Genomic DNA, 19,237 nt, shown 5'->3' with positions numbered 1-19,237 from the left:
TTGTTTTGATGTAAATTCAACTTGGAACCGCTACACGTGCGAAGAGACATAAGTTATATTTTGTAACTATCAAATCTCATCACCCTGTCATTGAATTTCTTTGTGGCTTCTGGTAGATTTTAAAATTTTTGTGATATTCGAGTTTTGATTTTTGTTAACCCGGCACAAGCTAAGAATCCGTTCAGGAGCATACGCCGGAAAACAAACCTCATTCCTTCCTATCATTGAACGAATACGATTTTATTTATTACTGCGATTACTTGTAATCATGATTCAATCTAGCAAAATATTTGTTGGATATCGTGCATTAGGATTTGTTTGCAATCATGTACCTCTGTCACTTAGATATATTAATCGAAGAAATGAAAATTTAGTTGTTACAGCTGTTGGTAAATCATTTCATACTTATGGAGTAAGTTTTTTTCTATGTATATAAATTTCTTGCTTTAAATATAATTTTCCAAGTTAAATATAAACTCATTCAGTACAAACAAAAGTTTCATATATATTCGTATATAACCCATCACATAAATGATTCAGAACTGAACTTCTAATAATGGAAAGTTTTAATATATTTGATTTTCCTCATCTCTATGCTGCATTTTAATGTTTATTCAAATTAGATTTTTTCTGCTAATGTTCTATCCTTATTAATGATACAAAATTTTAGTTACCTGATGCAATATTTTTTTGCCTATTTCATTTTATTTGAATAATGTTCTCGTGTTTTACTTTTTAATTTTTTTATAATTTAAAAGATTGTTAGTGATTAAAAATTAAAACAAAAACCCATTTCATTAATGAGATATATTTTGTCTATTTATTATACTTAACTTTTAGATAAAGCCCACTGAAAAATACCACCTGCATATTGATAAGAAGTGCTGAATAAATATGCAATTCTTGTTTTTTTAACGGATGTCTCAATGAAGTAGAATCGAATTTCATCTGGTGATTATGGTTGGTGTTTCAGTCATGGTCTATAGGTTTTCACCCTCATTTTTTATCTGTTTTGGATGATCATCATCCCGTTAATCCAAGGTATTCAGGTAGTTGAGAAGGTTGAACAATTTTAAGTTGGCTTTTGTAATTGTACTTGGTATCAAAAGTTGTCTTTTGATTAGTATACTAATGCTAAATTTTTCAGAATTTTTGTTTATCTTTATTTTCCTAAAGAGTCTCAAATTATTAGTTATTGTGAAATATTTCAGATGTTTTATCTTTAAAGTTTGGCCCTCTATTATTTCTATTTACATTATTTATGATAAGTTCTTTTAGTTTTGAATTGTCCTAAGAAAAGGCAGTACAGGTAACATAAAATTAAAAAATAATGGCAAGAATTAGAGCACATGGTTATTCAACTCTGCAGCTGGAGTGTTCTTTCTTAGTACCTTTTTGACCACTCAATTTGCTTTCCTGTAAAGGATTTATTTTCTTTTTGTGTTATTTAAGTTTTTAAAATGTATTCTGTCTTTTTTTATTATTACATTTGTGTTTATTACTTACCAATTGTTGAGCTAAATTTATATAAAAATTAAAATTATGGTTCAATTTAGAAATCAAATTAAGTGTTCCTTTGCCAGCAGCTCAAATGAACTTAGGTACATTGCTATACTAAAGTTGGATTAGTATATGAAAAACAAATTCAGGCAATTTCAAGTGAAAACGATTGGCATTGATGAAAAGATCGATACTAACCCTGCTGCTATGTTCATTTCAAACAAGCAGCAATGTAATTTTGCAATAAAATTTAAATAACATAGCTACTATGCTGTAACCTTATGAATGTGTTCAGGTTGCTACTCTTATGAGTTTTTTTTATTGCATCATAACCATATTTATGGGGGGGGGAGTTTTCATACACTGTGTTTGGGTCCTTTTGGACCCATATGATTTAAAAAGAAACAGCACAATTTTCTCATTTATAATATAAAGAATGTATATATTTATAAATTGGAAATGTATTATTAACATGTATTATAAATATATGTGGGAGCAAATGTGTCCATCCTCTGAAAGAACTCGCAACAAACATATCTGGGATTAAATATATATTCTATTGTACAAATTTACAGTTTGGGCACTTCATTGTGCTAACATGATTCACAGCCATTCTACCCAAACAGTCCAGCACCCGATCTCTAGTCTCATTCGATATTCACTAAAGTTAGTTTCCCCCTTGACGCCATCTCGTGAGGTGTTTAGAGACAGTTGCAACCGCTTCTATATATATATGTGTGTAATATTTATTTTATAGTTATATTTAATTATTTCAAACTTGTAATGGTAACAAAAAGTCTAGACTATAAATATTTAAAACTAGCCACCTTTAGAGACCAGCCGGTTCACCAATCTTAATTCTCGTTAAAATTTTAATAATTAAATATTTTATGTAACTCCTATTTTAACAGCTTCTTCATCAAAATATTTTAAAGCTCCAAATTTTGGTAGTTATATAATTCACTCATAATATTATAAAGGCCTTTAGACGTAACGTAATATGCATCTCTCCAATTTTCTGTTAATGCTCGTAGAATTTATGCTTTAAGTGGAAATGATTAAAGTGCAATTAATATCAGAACATTTTTTTTTTTTTTTTTTTTTTTTTTTTTTTTACAGAAGAAAAGTATATTTTTTTAATATGAGTACTGAAAACATAGTCGCTGAGTATTTAAACCTTATGGGTGTTAAAGAATATCTTTCTTAATTTATATAATATCTCAAGAACTTTTCATCAAAATTTTCTCCGATTCATCATGAACAGATTGATTAATTAACAATGTTTAGTTTTAAATGCATCAAACACTAAGAAAATAAACAGAAGCGTTTAAAATAATCTGTTGAAAACAGGTTAAAAAAACTACTTAAAAAACAATATATTTAAAACTTTAAGCATATACAAAAAATATATAACTAACATAAATACAATTTAATTACAGAAGCACACAACTAACCCTAAAATTTAAATCGAGTCAGAATCCGATGAAAATAGTTTTCAACAATCAGAACACAATGCGCATGCGTAAATTTTCAACACCAATTATGGTAACGCAAATGCGTGAATTTTCAACGCTAGTTGGAGTAACGCTATGCAGATTAGAAATTTTTAATTTCATTTATTCGGTTTTATTTTAATTCAAAAGTACTTCAGGATGAATCTGAAAGATCGATTAATTAACAATGTTTAATTTTAAATGCATCAAATATTAAGAAAATAAACAGAATCATTTGAAATAATCAGCCAAAAATTTTTAAGCTTAACGTCTTTAGAGTGGGGAAAAAAAACCTGGTCTTACTCATTTGACAGTGATGCGTGAATTTTCAATGCCAGTTATGGTAATGCGAATGAGTGAATTTTTCTATGCTAGTTGGAGTAATGCTATGCAGATTAGAAATCTTTAATTTCCTTTATTCTGTTTTATTTTAATTCAAAAGTACTTCAGAATGAATCTAAAAGATCGATTAATTAATAATATTTAATTTTAAATGTATCAAACATGAAGAAAATAAACAGAATCGTATGAAATAATCGGCCGAAAAATGTTAACCCTAGTTTTATTAGTGTGGGGGAAAAAAACTGAAGCCTTACTCATTTGGCGGTGGGGAAAATAAAAAGATTTTTTTGGCGGGAAAGTTAGTTTTTAATTAATAATTAAAATTCTAATTAAAAAATTTTTAAAAAAAGGGACCTCAGGTGCACATTCCCGACCTCCAAGGTATACATGTACCAAATTTGATAGCTATAGATCAAACGGTCTGGCCTATAGAGCGCTAACACACACACACATTGAGCTTTATATAAGCATAGATTAATAGGATGTTACACCCAGACCTACTGGATACGCTACTACAAAAATATATGATGAACTGCCTATTTCTAGGTTGTTTGTTGCAACAGACATTGTAATTTAAATATAAAAAGAAATCATGTATTTGAGGATAAGTAGAAATTAATTGATAATATTGAATTCATTTCCTTTATTGGTTTACATTTGTTTGCTGGTGTATTCAAATTCTGCAATGAATGCACAGAAAGTTCTTGAGATGCAGAGAAAAGGCACAATAAGATGGTTTCTTTCATATACCAAGAGTTTTGAGGTTTGATGATTAATAAATATGTTTCTGTAGGCGAGAAAAGGATAACCATTCATATCTTATTGAAGGCATATGTTTTGATTTCTGCCTGCTGTTGTTTCTAGGATTGCAATATTTTTTGGAACATTTTGTTTTAATTTTAATATTTCCAATTTCTGTTCTTCCAAATGTCCTATGATTTATTACAAAAACTCTTGTTATTCATTTTTGGAAATACAGATTAAAAAAGTCATTGTATTTACATAATGAGATATTGAATAATTCAGTTTACTTTCTCATTCAGGAGTTGTTTTAACCCTATCAACCCTGACCATCCGATATTGCTCCATTCGACAGGTCCCTGATTCATGCGCTTTGGGGTGATTAATTGAATTTAAGGGGTGAAAGGCATTTCTCGATGAGCACTCATTTAAACTCGTTTAACCGCCCCAAAGCACCAGAGTCGGACCCCGTCGAATGGGATGATATTGAGCAGTCAGGGCTTATAGGGTTAAAACTATTGCATTTTTCAAACTTGTAAAATATTCGTTAAGCTGCTGCACTATATTGAAATTTTTATTCTGAAGTGTTTGAGATCTCCTATTAATGGCAAATAATTATTAATAAAGAATAGTTTCTCCTTTTTTTTTCCTGAAAGATGTTTATATAACTAATATCTTATAATTTCTATAAATGTCAGCAGCATATTATCTTTAATGTTTTCAAGTACATTCCTAAAGAATTGTACTAGTTACCTGATCACATTTGAGGCGTTTCTATGTCATATGTAACATTAAATGATAATTATGTTGAATATAATTCATTAAATTAACATAATATACAATGTGTGAATCATAATGCAAACTTAATGAAAAGAGCATTTATAATTAATATGTATCAGGATATGTAATAATACTAATGACAATAAGGAAAATCAAAAAGCATATATAAACTTGGTGCATTCTTGAGAAACAAGCTCCTAAATGCCCGAAGTTATGTATCTAACAGTTTCTCCGACAGTTTAATTTCAGCCATTCATGTGTTCAAATCAGAAAAATTTTAATTTATGAATGCATTTTTATAAGAAATTATGCGATACAACTTAATTTTAAAATTATATAGGTGACAAAAAATTTAATTTGATTTAGCTGAGATTTTATATTATAAATAGATTTTATAATTGGCACATATAAATATTTTAATATGATTTTGATTCTTTTCAGTTTAATGTATTGTGCATGATTTCCCCTTGCTTATATCCTTGTTTTTAATGTTTTTCTGCTTTTTCAATATCTGTTGTTTTATTTTGATTTTTAATACATTTTTTATGCCATTTTAAGTAGTTTCTTACAATTCTTCTCAGTTTGCACCATTATTCCTCTGTTTTCTTTAAAGTGTAAAAGAAATAATTACTATATGTCATTGATAACTTTTTATATTTATTGCAGGGAAAGAGAATAAAGGTTCTATATGCTTAAACAAAAATACCTTATTACCTAACTAAAATGCCATAAATTTTGTTATGCAATGCAGTGGTCAAAAAATAAATTTACTCTACTTTTGACTTAAATTTTAATAAGTAAAAAAGCAAATTTTAGAAAAGTATAAATAATGAAAATTATTTAAAATTTATTAAAATAGATATAATATCATGTTTGTTATTTTATTTTTTTAAAAATGTAATAGAATATATTTTATAGAATAACCGTTATTATTCGTGTTGTGTCAGAAACTGAAATGCATTACTTAGCTTGTATGTTAAACTGTTGTTTATTATTATTGAATTATATAACATCACATGCTTATAATGTTATTCTTTATTCTTACAGTGTTCAAAATTAGATCTTCTGAGTGTTAGTAAGTATACTCATTTTTATAGATAGATAGAAAGTATTTGTGTGTGTGTGTAACTCGTAATATTATTCTAAGGTGTCATTGTAGTATGTGAATTTTTCAGATAATGTTGGCAAATTGTATCATATTTTATTTCTGATTTTGTGTGTTGACTAATTGGCTATTAGCATATTATCAAAACTAATAATTGTTATTTAAAAATCTTTTTAGTCATCTGTTTGTTTCTATTTTCAAAAGGACGTGTGGTTTAGAAAAATTTGCACTATTAATTAAATTTTTATAGATGAATCTGTTTTTACATGTAAAAAGTAAAATCTTGTGTTTGTAACTAAATTTTTTTTATGAGTAGTATTTGTTTTGTGTTGAATATTATTTTAATTGTAAAACTATTTGTGTTGTGTTCTGGTAAGTTAAAATGGATTACTTAAATTCTTATTTTATAATCATTTTGTTATCAGGTGGGATATAGTATACTGAATGAATTAGAGGGGGGGGGATACTGTTATATATATAATTTGTCTAATTATCACATTTCAATCAAGCATAAGTTTCACAAAGTAAATTTTATTACTCTGAAGAGCTTTGCATTTTTTATTCAAAGGTTTTTAATTAAAAAATATGAATGTTAATAAAAATAGTCTAATTTTTCTAAAAGCTTTTCCCTTTAAATTTGCATATCTTTTTAGAAGTTTGCAATATTTCTTTACATTAGTAGAAGCTTTCTCATTTTAATATATACTTACATTTAAGATACATAAACATGAGAACAGGCTAAAAGAAAAGAGGGTTTAGTTTCTAGAATAGATATGAAAGCTGCAGTGTTGCTACATCATTATCTATATATTTCTGCACATTTAAAGTTATTTATTATTCATAAATTTATCAGATGCAATATTTTAACTGTTTTAGAAACCATTAGATATCTATATATTTTAATTTAATAGAATTTTAATAAAAACTTATTCTTTATATTATTTGTTGGTACTGTGATGTAACATTATACCCCAACTATGAGCATAGTTACAATGTCCATCATTATTAAATGCATTTAATACTGAAAATAAATATTACTCTTTTTTACTTTTAATGATATGCAACATGTATATAAGAAGTGAAAGATGACTTTGTTTGCTTTATATTATTGCATATCTTGATAACATACTGATAATAAAAATGACATTCCTTCATCTATGTATAATTTTGAAGACATTTTGCTTTTTCTGAATTGTGAAAAGTCAATTTTAACGAAATATTAGCTATAAAATACATAAAATTATACTTTTGTCACATTCACAATGGATTGTTTAATTAAAAAAAATGACAAAATTTCAAATTATTGGAAATGCTCTAGATAATATGAAATGACTTTAGGTATGCTTTTAAAAAATCAAATAGAATCAAAACTTTTTTTGAGTGGTTTGATTGTGTGTCTGTTAATAAATCAAATATTTTTATTTGTTAATACAGCAGTTTTGAAAATATACAAAAAATTTGATGCGAAAATTTTGCAAAAGTTTCCATTTATTTGTTACTAGCTGCTTCTGTGTACTAGCTAGTTTGTTAGGGTAAATGATATATAACTTGGTCTTAATGGCTTCTTCAACAAAATATTTTCAACCTCCAAATTTTAATAAATATGATTCATATTATTTTAGAAAACCTGTGGCATTCTGTTCATTTTATTATACATGACTCTTATGTTCTGTTCACTCCATTGAAATTAGTAAGAAATGGATATAGTTTACCATTTTTAGCCTTTTAACAATATCGCCTAATTTCTGATTTTAAACAATTTAAAATTTGATATTTTTTTTCATGTTAATAGTATTTTATATATACATTTTTTTTTCAGAATTCTTCCAGAATTAATTAAATATATGACTTTCTTTTCTGAAATATGCTTTGACAATAATGATTTGGTAAAGGACAGGATGGTAATTCTAATGTAAAACGAAAATAAAATATTTGCAAATTTAATATTAATTTTTATCTATAATTTTGACGTTTCTCCAGAACTCTTATCTTTTTGTATTATTATTTCTGACACATTTAATATTTGCTCAGAATTCTTGTTGGAAAATGTACTTAAAATATTTTTAAAAGAATTGACTAAATATAGAAAATTATTTATATGGCAAAAAATTGCTATCATATGAAAGATAATTTTCTGAATATTAAATTGGAGCAAAAGTCATTTTTGGCACTATATAATTTTACTAATTATCACAGAAAAATGCAAAAAAATTGCTAAAATTTTAATTAAAATTTAAAAAAGAAGTACACATTTCCACTTTCCAAACTATATATATGCTAGTTTTGATATCATTTAATCAAACAGTCTGGCTTGTAAGCATGAACACACAAACATACTTTTATCTTTATTATTAAACTAGCTGCCTTTGGCGACCAGCCAGTTCGTCAATCTTAATGTTCGTTAAAATTTTAATAATTAAATATTTTATGCAATTCCTACTTTAATAGCTTCTTCAAATTTTGATAGTCATATAATTCACTCATAATATTATAAAAGCCTTCAGTCATAACGTAATATGTATCTCTCTAATTTTCAGTTAGCTCCCGTAGAATTTATACTTTCTACGCCAGTTGGAGCAACGCTATGCAGATTAGAAATTTTTAATTTCATTTATTCTGTTTTATTTTAATTCAAAAGTACTTCAGAATGAATCTGTAAGATCGATTAATTAATAATGTTTAATTTTAAATGCATCAAACATTGAGAAATTAAACAGAATCGTTTGAAATAATCGGCCGAAAAATCGTAAGCCTAGCTTCATTAGAGTGGGAGGGGAAAAAAAAAAAACGAAGCTTTACTCATTTGGCGGTGGGGAAAATGATTTTTGTTTGGCGGGAAAGTTAGTTTTTAATTAATAATAAAAATTCTAACTAAACATTCAAAAAAAGGGACCCCATGTGCACATTCCCGACCTATAAGGTATACATGTACCAAATTTGGTAGCTGTAGGTCAAACGGTCTGGCCTGTAGAGCGTGAACACACACACACACACACACATACACATTGAGCTTTATATATGTATAGATAGACAAATTAACACATATCGCCTCTTGTGACTACCTTATTCTTTGGGAAAATTGATTATTTAACTTCATATAAATCATTTAGATATTACTTCATATCCATGATTCTGCTCCATTGTCAGATGCTAAAAACATGTTATTTTAATTATCTTGCATAAGTTCTGTTTATTGTATATGAATTTTTCTAATGGAGTTCCTTCCATTACATCATAGCTCTATTCAAAATGTAGAACCATCTAATAATTTATCATATAATTTTCTTTATATTGTAAGTTTACTTTTTTCATTTTTATAAGCTATACAGATATTAAACAAAATCCTTTTTATTTAACTCTCAACAAAGGGAGAAAATTGTTCAATTAATTATTTGATGAAACTATGAATAGTAGTATAAAATAGTAGAATATATATATATATATATATATATATATATATATATATAGTTACAAAATTGTTCTACAGATACCGTCAATCAATCATAATAACGCAGCACATTTAATTGCTAGTTCAGCAGCTTGCTTGCTGTCTAATCCTCCCATTCTCCCCTGGTCTTGGCGATTTTGGAGCACCCGCCTCACGAAGCGAGGCTATCTCCTTCCTTATAACGGTTAAGGCCTTGCGTCTTAATATGCCTTGGACTGATGACAAACTGAGGTCGAGATGGTTCTTCGCAGTGGCCGGAGTGCAGAGACTGGGAGAGGGGGTGAGTTCTCTTGTCCAATGGGAGAGCAGCAAGTCTGTGGAGTAGGAGTGGGTGAGGTTTTCTGAATTTTCCGGGTTCCGAGAGTCTGGTGGTGGTTTATCTATTGTCCGAGTTCAACGAATCAGGAGCTTTCTAAGTGCAGGTGGGCGGGAGTGTTGAAGCTTATTCTAGAAGTGTATTGAGGAGAATGAGTTTCCGTTCTTCTTTGGTCTTCGATTCTTTTAATTTGGCTGTTATTGTCAGGAGGCCTGGGAATTCTATTATTAGTTTCTTGATTTCTTTAAATGCTTCAATAATTCCTGGATTTCTGAGATATCCGGAAAGGGGTTATGGGCTGCTGTTGTTGGGTTGAACTCAGTTGGTTTCCTTTGGTTTCTGGGCCTCTGTTGGGATGCAGATTGGCATTGAGTTACGTTGGGATTCCTTTCTGGGATATTTTTCTGGGGGTCTCAGCATACGATCTTCTGGTTCCTGTTGTTGTAGATGGGCAGGTAGGACACCCTTTCCACGAAGCTAGATGTCCTTTCTCTTTGCAATTTATGCATATCGGCTCAAGGATTTTCTCCTTGATGTTACATTCTGCAGTAATGTGCTCTCCATTACATTTGATGCAGCGCGGATTGCATCTGCAATTCCGTGCGCTATGAAAGAATCCTGAGCATCTGAAACACATCGTGGCTTTGGCTGGTTTCCGGTATGATTCAATTCTAATTCTCATGTAGGACAGGTGTCTAACATTGTAGATACCATTGTAGTTTCCAATTTTCTTGATTTCAACTAGAAAGATGGGGTGGAAGGTCTGGGTTCTGAAATTTTTTAACTGTGAAATACGTCCAATACTGTAATTTAGCTCTTGTAATTCTCTTTTGATTTTCTCTTTGTGTTTATTTCCTTGCAGTCCCTTGATGATTATTTTAATTGGTCTATTGTTGGGGTCTTCAGATATGATGTACTCTTTTCTCTTATTGTTAAGGATTTCTAAGACACCTAGTCTGTCCTTCTCAGTGGCTGTCACAATTTTGATGTATCCGTTGGAGAGTTTATTTTTTGTGCCTGGAAATTTCCTACATATTTCTTGTAATATTAAGTTGTAATCCTCTGTCAATTTTAGATGTATGGGAGGAGATTCCATCTTTAATTGTTGGGCTTCGTTTTCTAGCATCTGGAATTTATTGGCTGTTTCTATTGCTAGATTTGGCAGCAGAGCCATAAATTGGTACTCCGTAGTCAAGCTTTGAGCGTATCACTGATTTATATATCTTAATCAAAGAGGCTCTATCTGCTCCCCAAGAGGTGTTTGATTGTACTTTTATAATATTTAGCGTTTGAAGGCATTTTCTTTTCAAGTTTTGAATATGAGAGCGAAATGTTAATTTGTTGTCTAATATCACGCCCAAAAACTTTTTTTCACTAACTGTGGGAATGACCGACTCATTCAGTCGGAGCTCTGGATCTGCATGAAGGCCACGTCGCTTGCAGAAGTGAACTCTAACTGTTTTCTGAGGAGGGGAGAAAAAAAAAACATTTTTCAAAGCTTAGTTTATCATATTGTTTATGGATGGATGTTTGTAAATGTTTTTGAATGAAATCCAAACTTTCATTAGCACAATGTATTTGAATGTCATCGACATAAAGTGAAGTGTGTACAAATAGTGAGATTTTCGAAACAATTCCATTTATCTTTATGATAAACAGTAGAACAGTACTCTACCTTGAGGAACACCTTCATGCTGAATGAAAGTATATGATAGAATATCACCAACACGAATTTGTTCTCAAAAAGTTATGTACAAAAATTGGTAGATTCCCTTTTAAGTCCAAGTTAAATAAATCTTTCAAAATGCCATAACACCAAAGTTCGGTCGTAAGCTTTATCCATATCAAAGAAAATAGATACAAGATGTTTTTTGCTTACAAAAGCCTCTCTGATAGCAGTCTCCAATTTTAGTAAATTATCCAATGTACTTCTCTTTTTGCGAAAACCGCTTTGGAAAGGGGGAATCCAGTTTTTCTCTTCTAAGTCGTACATCAGTCTGTGACTTACCATACGTTCCATTAGTTTACTGAGGCAACTAGTAACTATTGGTCTGTAGTTAGAAGGATCTTGCCGATCTTTCCCAGGTTTGAGAATAGGAATTATTATTGCTTTTTGCCAGCAGGTTGGGAAGAATCTTTCTATCCAAATTCTGTTAAATAAAGTTAAGAGTACCCGCAATGACGAATCGCCGTGATGTTTCAGCATATCCTAATGTATTCTATCAGGTCCCGGTGATGTAGAGTGGAACTTTTTTTAATGCATTTTTCAATTCATGAAATTTAAAAGTAATATTATATTCCTCCCCATATGAAGGTAGAAAATCTAATGTCTGTTTTTCTGTGTGTTTTTTAAAAGCATTAAAATCTTCTGGATAAAATTCTTCACTCGATATGTTAGAAAGAGTTTGTCCAATTAGATTAGCAATTTCTTTTGCATTAGAAATTACTCGTCCGTTCAATTTTAAAAAGGATATTTTATCTGAATTTGAGTAACAGCCAAAAATCTTTTTTATTTTGTCCCGCATGATTTTAGAAGGTATTTGTCCTTGAATGTAATTGACATACGAATGAAAGGATTGCTCCTGATTAATGCGTTAGATTCTACGAAATTCAGATTTTGCTTTTTTAAATTTAATGAGATTTTGGGTGGTAGGGTATCTCTTGAAGGTATTCCATGCTTTGTCTAGTGCTCTTTTACAGTTTTCATATTTGTCATTCCACCACGGTTTGCATAGCTTTGGTATTTTTCCCGATGTTTTTGGAATACTGAGATCTGCTGCTGCTATTATATGTTCGGTTACAAGCTTGACTGCCAAATCAATAGAAGTATCATCAATCATATCTGGTGTAAGTAGACATATTGAATTGAACAATGGCCAGTTTGCTTTACTAATATTATATCTCACAGGTCTTCTAGGAAATAAAAAAAATCATTGTGCATGTACGTCAATACAATAGGAAAGTGATCGCTGTTGTATAAATTTGAGTCCACGGAAAATTTCCAGTAGGGTGCAAGGGAAGGAGAACAAAGTGCAAGATCAATCGTGTGGAATGTTTTGCTAGCGTGATGAAAGTGAGTGGGATTATTGTCATTAAGTATACAGAGACAATGATCATCAATCAGTTTTTCTATTTGCTTTCCTCTAGTGTTGATACCATCATTATTCCAAATAGGATTATGTCCGTTTAAATCACATAGGAGAAAAAAAGTTCTTGCAACTGTTCTATTAATTGATCCAAATGTCGTTGTTCAATATGTTCATTTGGGGGCAGATATAAATAACAAATTGTTAGAACTTTCAATTGAATTTGGGCAGCAATTGTCTGTAAATTTGTGTCTAAAACAACTTCATTACTTGGCAAATGACGTATAGTTAAAGATGCAACTCCGCCAGATGCTCTAGAATTTTGTTCATTATCTTTTCTTTGAAGAACATTGTTTTTAAGATTGGGGGGAGACGCGGGGAGTCAAATATGCTTCTTGTATCCCCAAGCAAACAGGTTGATATTTGTTAATAATAGATTTGATATCCTCTTTATTAGTTTGAAAACCATGCAATTCCAAGAGACTAAATTAATATTTGTCATTTCGGTTTCCTGAAGAATTTAGATTTGAAAACTTTTGGCTTGGCTGTGCCAACTCTAGCTTCATCGCTCAGATCCATTTCGCTGAGAGATTCATTGGATGGATGAATTTCCAACTCAACATCCTTACTATTGACGTTTATCTTTTCTTTCTGTTCATTTTGGTTTTGAATGGAAAGATTCTTGTTTTTCTTTTTGTTTTGTGGAACAGTTTTTAAAGTTTTTTGGTTTTTTGTAATGTTTTTTTCTTTAATTATGGAAGACTTGTTAGATTTTATTATTTCAAGCCAATCTTTCTGTTTGATGGTAATGTATTCCTCATTTGATGGAGAAGGGAAAGGCTTCGAGATTGTTTGCGATGGACTACTGTTTTCTTGAATTTGTATTGGTTCAGTTTGCATGCTTGAACAAGTAGTCCTTTTTAAAGCTGTACTGTATGGAAGATTTACCTTTGGAATTCAATTTTCAACTATTTTTCCTAGCTTCTACAAAAGAGATATTTCTAGAAATTTTAATAAGCATTTGATTACAATAATAAGCATTTGAATAAGCAGGATGACTACCGTTGCAATTAGCACATTTTTCGGACTTTGTGCAAGGAGTGTCATCATGGTCAATTTTAGAACATTGTGGACAGCGAGAGGGAGAAGCGCGGCAACTAGTTTTTGTATGTCCAAAACTCTGGCATTTAAAACAACGCACCGGGTTTGGCACAAAAGGACGTACATCGCAACTTATAAACCCAGCTGTTATCTTTCTGGGAAGCACATGAGTAGCAAAAATAACATGCTTAGTTGGAATTATTTTACCATCTCTTTTTAATGTTATACAACGTGCACTTGTTACTCTAAATGACTGCAGTTCAGAAACAAATGCTGCATCACTCACCATAATAAGGACCATATTAGATACGACACCTCTGGTATTCAGAGTTTTATTCGCTTGATTATTCTTCTATTGGGACATCGCTGAAATTCTTTATTGCTAGAAGTTGCTCTGACTGTTTTGGCGTCGCAGATTCTATTAACAATTCTCCAGATCTAAGCTTCTTTACAGATGTGACGTTCCCAGTAGTACTTTGAATATACTTTTGTATCAAAAAAGGCGACATGTTTTTAAGTTTATCGTCTTCACCATAACTAAAAATGTTGGAAAAAACTTCGTAAGCTCAGTTTGTGCAACGTTAATTGACTTAACTGAATCGGTTTGAGAAAAAAGACCCATGCAAAAAAGACAAAAGTTCTGGCCCGACGGCACCGCCCACCACGGAGCCCAACAAGGGATGGCAGCCACCGGCTCTAGACATTTCCAGCCTCGGCGCTTACCATGGTGCTAGCCGGAACCTATACGCTGAGAGTCACGCCCGGGGACAGTGACCACCCTTAACGCCAAGCCCAAGGAGTGATCCCCTTGAGCAGCCCAGTCAAATATCTGGGATACCGGCCGATTGATACATCAGGGATCGAAATGTACCACCCGTCTAAAGGGTCGTCACGCACGACGAACACGTGGGGGGGGGGGGTTTGCTGTCCATGAGAAGCAAACAGAGCGGCGGCGGCGGCGGCTTCTCATGGAAAGCTCCCTCGCTTACCGTCGAGGGATGTGGAAGAATGAAGAGAACAGAAGGGGAAGGAGGGATTTAAAGAGAGAAGGGGGGGAAAGATAAAAGGGATAGGGGAGAGTAGGAAGAGAGAAGAAAGAGTAAAGATCCCTGGGTACCTCGGAATTGGAACACTCGTATCCATCTAAAGAAGGCGAGCCCCTGAGGGGATCTCCTTATTGAACTTCGGTTCATCCTCCGGATGGCTAAGCTCCTTTTCGGTGACACCGGTCTCCATTCGATCTTCAGCCTTTTCTTCCACTTGGCTCTCGCTGCTTCCTTCAATTTCTTCTGTGATATCTTGGACGTCTTCAGTTTTATTACATTTATCTTCTAAAATTTCCTTCCGAGATGAAATTTCTTTCTTTAATTTACTGTTCATATCCGGCTTTCATCTCTTGTCCTTTCTTCATCTCTGCCATCATGACAAGTAGCTCTGCGAATTTTTCATCCATTCCTCTGGTCCAAGGCATACATAGGAAAACCCAACTAATCCCACTTCTGACACCAAATGTTACAAAATTTTTCTACAAATACCGTCAATCAATCGTAATAACGCAGCTCAATTAATCGCTAGTTCAAGAGCTTGCTTGCTGTCTAATCCTCCCATTCTCCCCTAGTCTTAAGTGCTTGCTTTTTTTATAGTTCCGGGAGGCGGGGCTATAATCTTGCAGACCAATCGGGGCGTATATCGGTTCTTAGTGGATGGATCGTGAATGTTCTCGAACTTTCCAGTATTATCCATTTAGTCGCCAAGCTCTGAGGTCATTGACGCGGCACCATCACAGCACGCACAGGACAGATCTTACAACGGTTTCTTCCCACGATGAAATTATTCGTGCCGGGTAGCAAAATTACAGATTTGTAACAATATGTGTGTGGGTGTGTGTAATGATATTTTAAACTCTTAATTTAATCCAAATTAAATTGATATGTGTCAGAAATCCCTATCAGAATCTGAATAGTATATTAGCACTGTGGAAAAATATTTTCCCTATCGATATCTCATGTTATATAAGACCAGGGATAATTTATTTCTGTCTTCTCTTACCTAATCTGTTGCTGTGAGCGGATGTGCTTTGTCTGTGCCTCTTGTAAATAAATTATGCTTCGCGAGATGGATTAAGCAAATTTAAAAATTCAAAGTGTCTTTACTGTTTCCGAACCTGCCTACTTCTTTTTTTAAAAAAATGCTTATATATAATATAATTTTTCTTAATTTTAGTATTTTATATGACAGTTAAATTGATATTGCTAAAAAGATAATCTTTTGAATTTTACGATGTGTAAACATTACTTTTTGTGGTGCAATATTTCTAGAAATTATTGTGGGAAAATATCAAAATTTAACTCTTAATTAATTAAAAGTTCAAAAAATCGCTCTGAAGTGCATGTTCCTGAACTTTGTTATACATGTACCAAATTTGATAACTATAGGTCATGGTTTAGAGAGTGGTAAAATGCATGCACACGCACGTTCATTTTTATTATTAGTATAGATTACATTTACTTCAGTAAGTGTATTGTATATTGTGCTTGGCATTCTTTGTTAAACTAATAAAAAATATCAATATTTACTATTATAAAAAATAAAACAGAATATTCGTAAATTAGAGTTCCTTCGGCTTCAAATTTAATTCTCTCTACAATATAATTGTCAATTATAACTGTTAATTTTCTGATATTTTGATATAAAATTCTTATTGATTTTTCTTCTCTTGAATTAAAAATAAATGTTTCTTTCATGACTAATTAACAGGTGGACCACACCCTGAAGAAATATCATGTTTAACGTCTGATGCCTATTTAGTCTTTACAGCTTGTGAAAATGTTATATATGCATGGAGAAGAGGAACTGAGGTGAATATTATTTATTTTTTAAAAAATATTTCCTGATAGGAAATGAAATTTAACTTAGTTTTGTGAAAATTTGGCGATATTCTATTTAAAATAGAATAAACTGCATGATTTTGTTTCATTACTTCTTTATGCAGAAACACAGTTCTCAGTAGTTAAAAAGGTATTTCTTAAAATATATATTTTGAGGCTTTACTATGTTAGCAAAACATCAAATTTAATGCATGATTCTGAAATTCATTATTGTACCTTAATTAATCTGCTATGCACAGTATTAGAGTTAATATCTACATATATTAATCATACCCATTTAGGTACAATTTGCTCTAATCAGCCTCAAAGCATAAAATAGAATTTTTGCTTTTATAACTATGCAAACTACATGCGACAGAACCTCCAAAACAGAATACTGTAAAACTTCCATTTAAGATGAGGTTAGTATGGAAATATGTTCTCTTTTTTGCTCCATTGCCTTGAATAGAGAAATTGCAATCCTTTAATATTTTTGAATGATTATAATTAAATTGAGAAGGAGTAAATGAAGTAAAATAAAAGTTAATTTTTACAAAATGGCAAAACTTATGTTAGTTGAAGGCAAGAAAAGGGTGAAGTATTTAATGTACCTTTGTGGAAGTAAGTTAGTGGGAAACTTCATATTAAGGCACTTATGCCATAAATTCATAGTTTATCCATTAAAAATGCTATCATTATCGCTAAAAATTTACAGTCAACATATGAAATTTGTAAATAAAGTACTAGAAATATTGACCCGAAATTTGCAGATCAGATATGCAAGATATTGAAGCAGTGAGGTGATATTATCATACTGTAGAGTGCATAATGATAGTGATAATCTTAGGAATGCATCTTAAGATTATCAAGGGTTGCATGTAGCTTCTGACAAGAATATGTTACTGTTTAAAATGGTTTCATGATGAATCAAAACATTTTGTTTAGGTCGTAGTAAGATTGTGAATTTGCATTACACACTGAGACCATCTTCCTCAGAGTGCGTAGCTTCATGAATAGTGCTTAAATTTGAAAACCATTTTTGAGCACCATAAAAGTGCCTAGTTTTGAAAAAAGGTCCTTAAAAAATGCTTAATCTCATGGAGAAGTGCAAATAAAGCTTTTTGTTTTTTTATATGTTGAATATCATAATTCTAGAGCATAATCGTATAAGCTTGTTTATCATATGCATTAAGAAAGAAAACCAAGAAGGAAGATTTTGGACAAAGAGTCCATGAGTTCCAACACATATTAAGATAACACTTAAGGGCCTTTTTTTTTATCTGCAACCTCTTTCTTCAACAATGTGTATTGCTGTTTATTGAAATACTGGAATACTTATCCGGAATGGACAATACGAAATACATATTGTGACATGAAAAATATTTGAATTTTTAAAAAGCATTTCTCGAACACTAAAAAAAACTTTGAGTGTTTGAGATGTTGAAGAATTTAATTAAGTTATGTGTTTAACCTTTTATGTGTTATTAAAAAAGAATACGCCAATTGGTTCGACCAACGGAAAATAAGAATACAACAAGATGAATCTGGTATTCAAAAGAGAAATTTTGAATATGGTGGAAACTGCTACAAAAACTCAGCAAACCCTTTTTTAGTATGTTACACATTCGATCATCATTCTCATTAATATATCGTTTTGAAGCAATGTTTTGAATGACTTTATTAGAGGGATTTTAAAATGTGATGCTGAATTGTTATTAATTGCGGTGTGTAATGAAGTTAGTCGATCTCATAAAATCTAGTATCATGAGATTTTAACTTGAAATTGTAAATTCTTATTGATAATGATTTCTTTCTCTGTGTACATTTTAAATGTGCTCATCATTTGAAAATTATTATTTGTTGGACCAATCTTGCCAAATTTTAGATTTTCCCAAGGGGGGGGGGGAGCTGCTAGTTCTGGCACTTATAATTTTTAAAAGAAAAAAAATCAAAACTTTTATTCTTTAGGGTTTAAATTTATTATTTTATAACAATTTTTCCTTTTTGTTTCGTTTCTTTTTATAACTTTTAGAATTTTCCCCCGATTCTTTACATATAAAGATTTGTCCTGATTGACAGAGTGATGCACAGTATAAACCATTGGAGTTAGGAGCATGAAATTTGCATAGTTACTTTTTGGGCATTTGAGTCAATTATGGTTGGATTTTTCAAAATTTTCCATAGAAGTTTAGTTACAAAAATAAAATAGAATTTTAATGTGTTTTTGCTATAAAAACATAGCATATTATAGCATAGCATAGCACACCAAAAATTTTTAGACCGATTTAAAGGTTTAAAAAAGTAGCTTTTTAATTATGTCAATTTTGTTTGAATTAATGCATTTATTCACTTTAGTTCAGTAATTTTTGAAAAATTAGTTTTAAGCATCATTTTTAACAAGGATTAACAATAAATCATTTGTAACAAGGATTTATTGTTATAATGAAATTCAAAACAA

General features: G+C 31.0%; 1 protein-coding gene across 1 annotated transcript in view; it reads left to right on the top strand.

Annotated features, from left to right (window-relative positions):
* The first annotated feature begins 18 nt into the window (after positions 1-18).
* LOC129988655 (WD repeat-containing protein 36-like) overlaps positions 19-19,237 on the top strand; it is a 57,375-nt gene continuing 38,156 nt past the window's right edge. Inside the window, exons 1-3 of the mRNA XM_056096926.1 lie at positions 19-412; positions 5,904-5,931; positions 16,670-16,770. Of these exons, the coding sequence (XP_055952901.1) occupies positions 269-412; positions 5,904-5,931; positions 16,670-16,770 (273 nt within the window). The 5' untranslated portion in view covers positions 19-268. The remainder of the gene's footprint in view (positions 413-5,903; positions 5,932-16,669; positions 16,771-19,237) is intronic.

Source organism: Argiope bruennichi, chromosome 10 (assembly GCF_947563725.1).
Source record: "Argiope bruennichi chromosome 10, qqArgBrue1.1, whole genome shotgun sequence".
Taxonomy (NCBI): Eukaryota; Metazoa; Arthropoda; class Arachnida; order Araneae; family Araneidae; genus Argiope; species Argiope bruennichi.
This window is presented reverse-complemented; position numbering and strand designations above follow the sequence as displayed.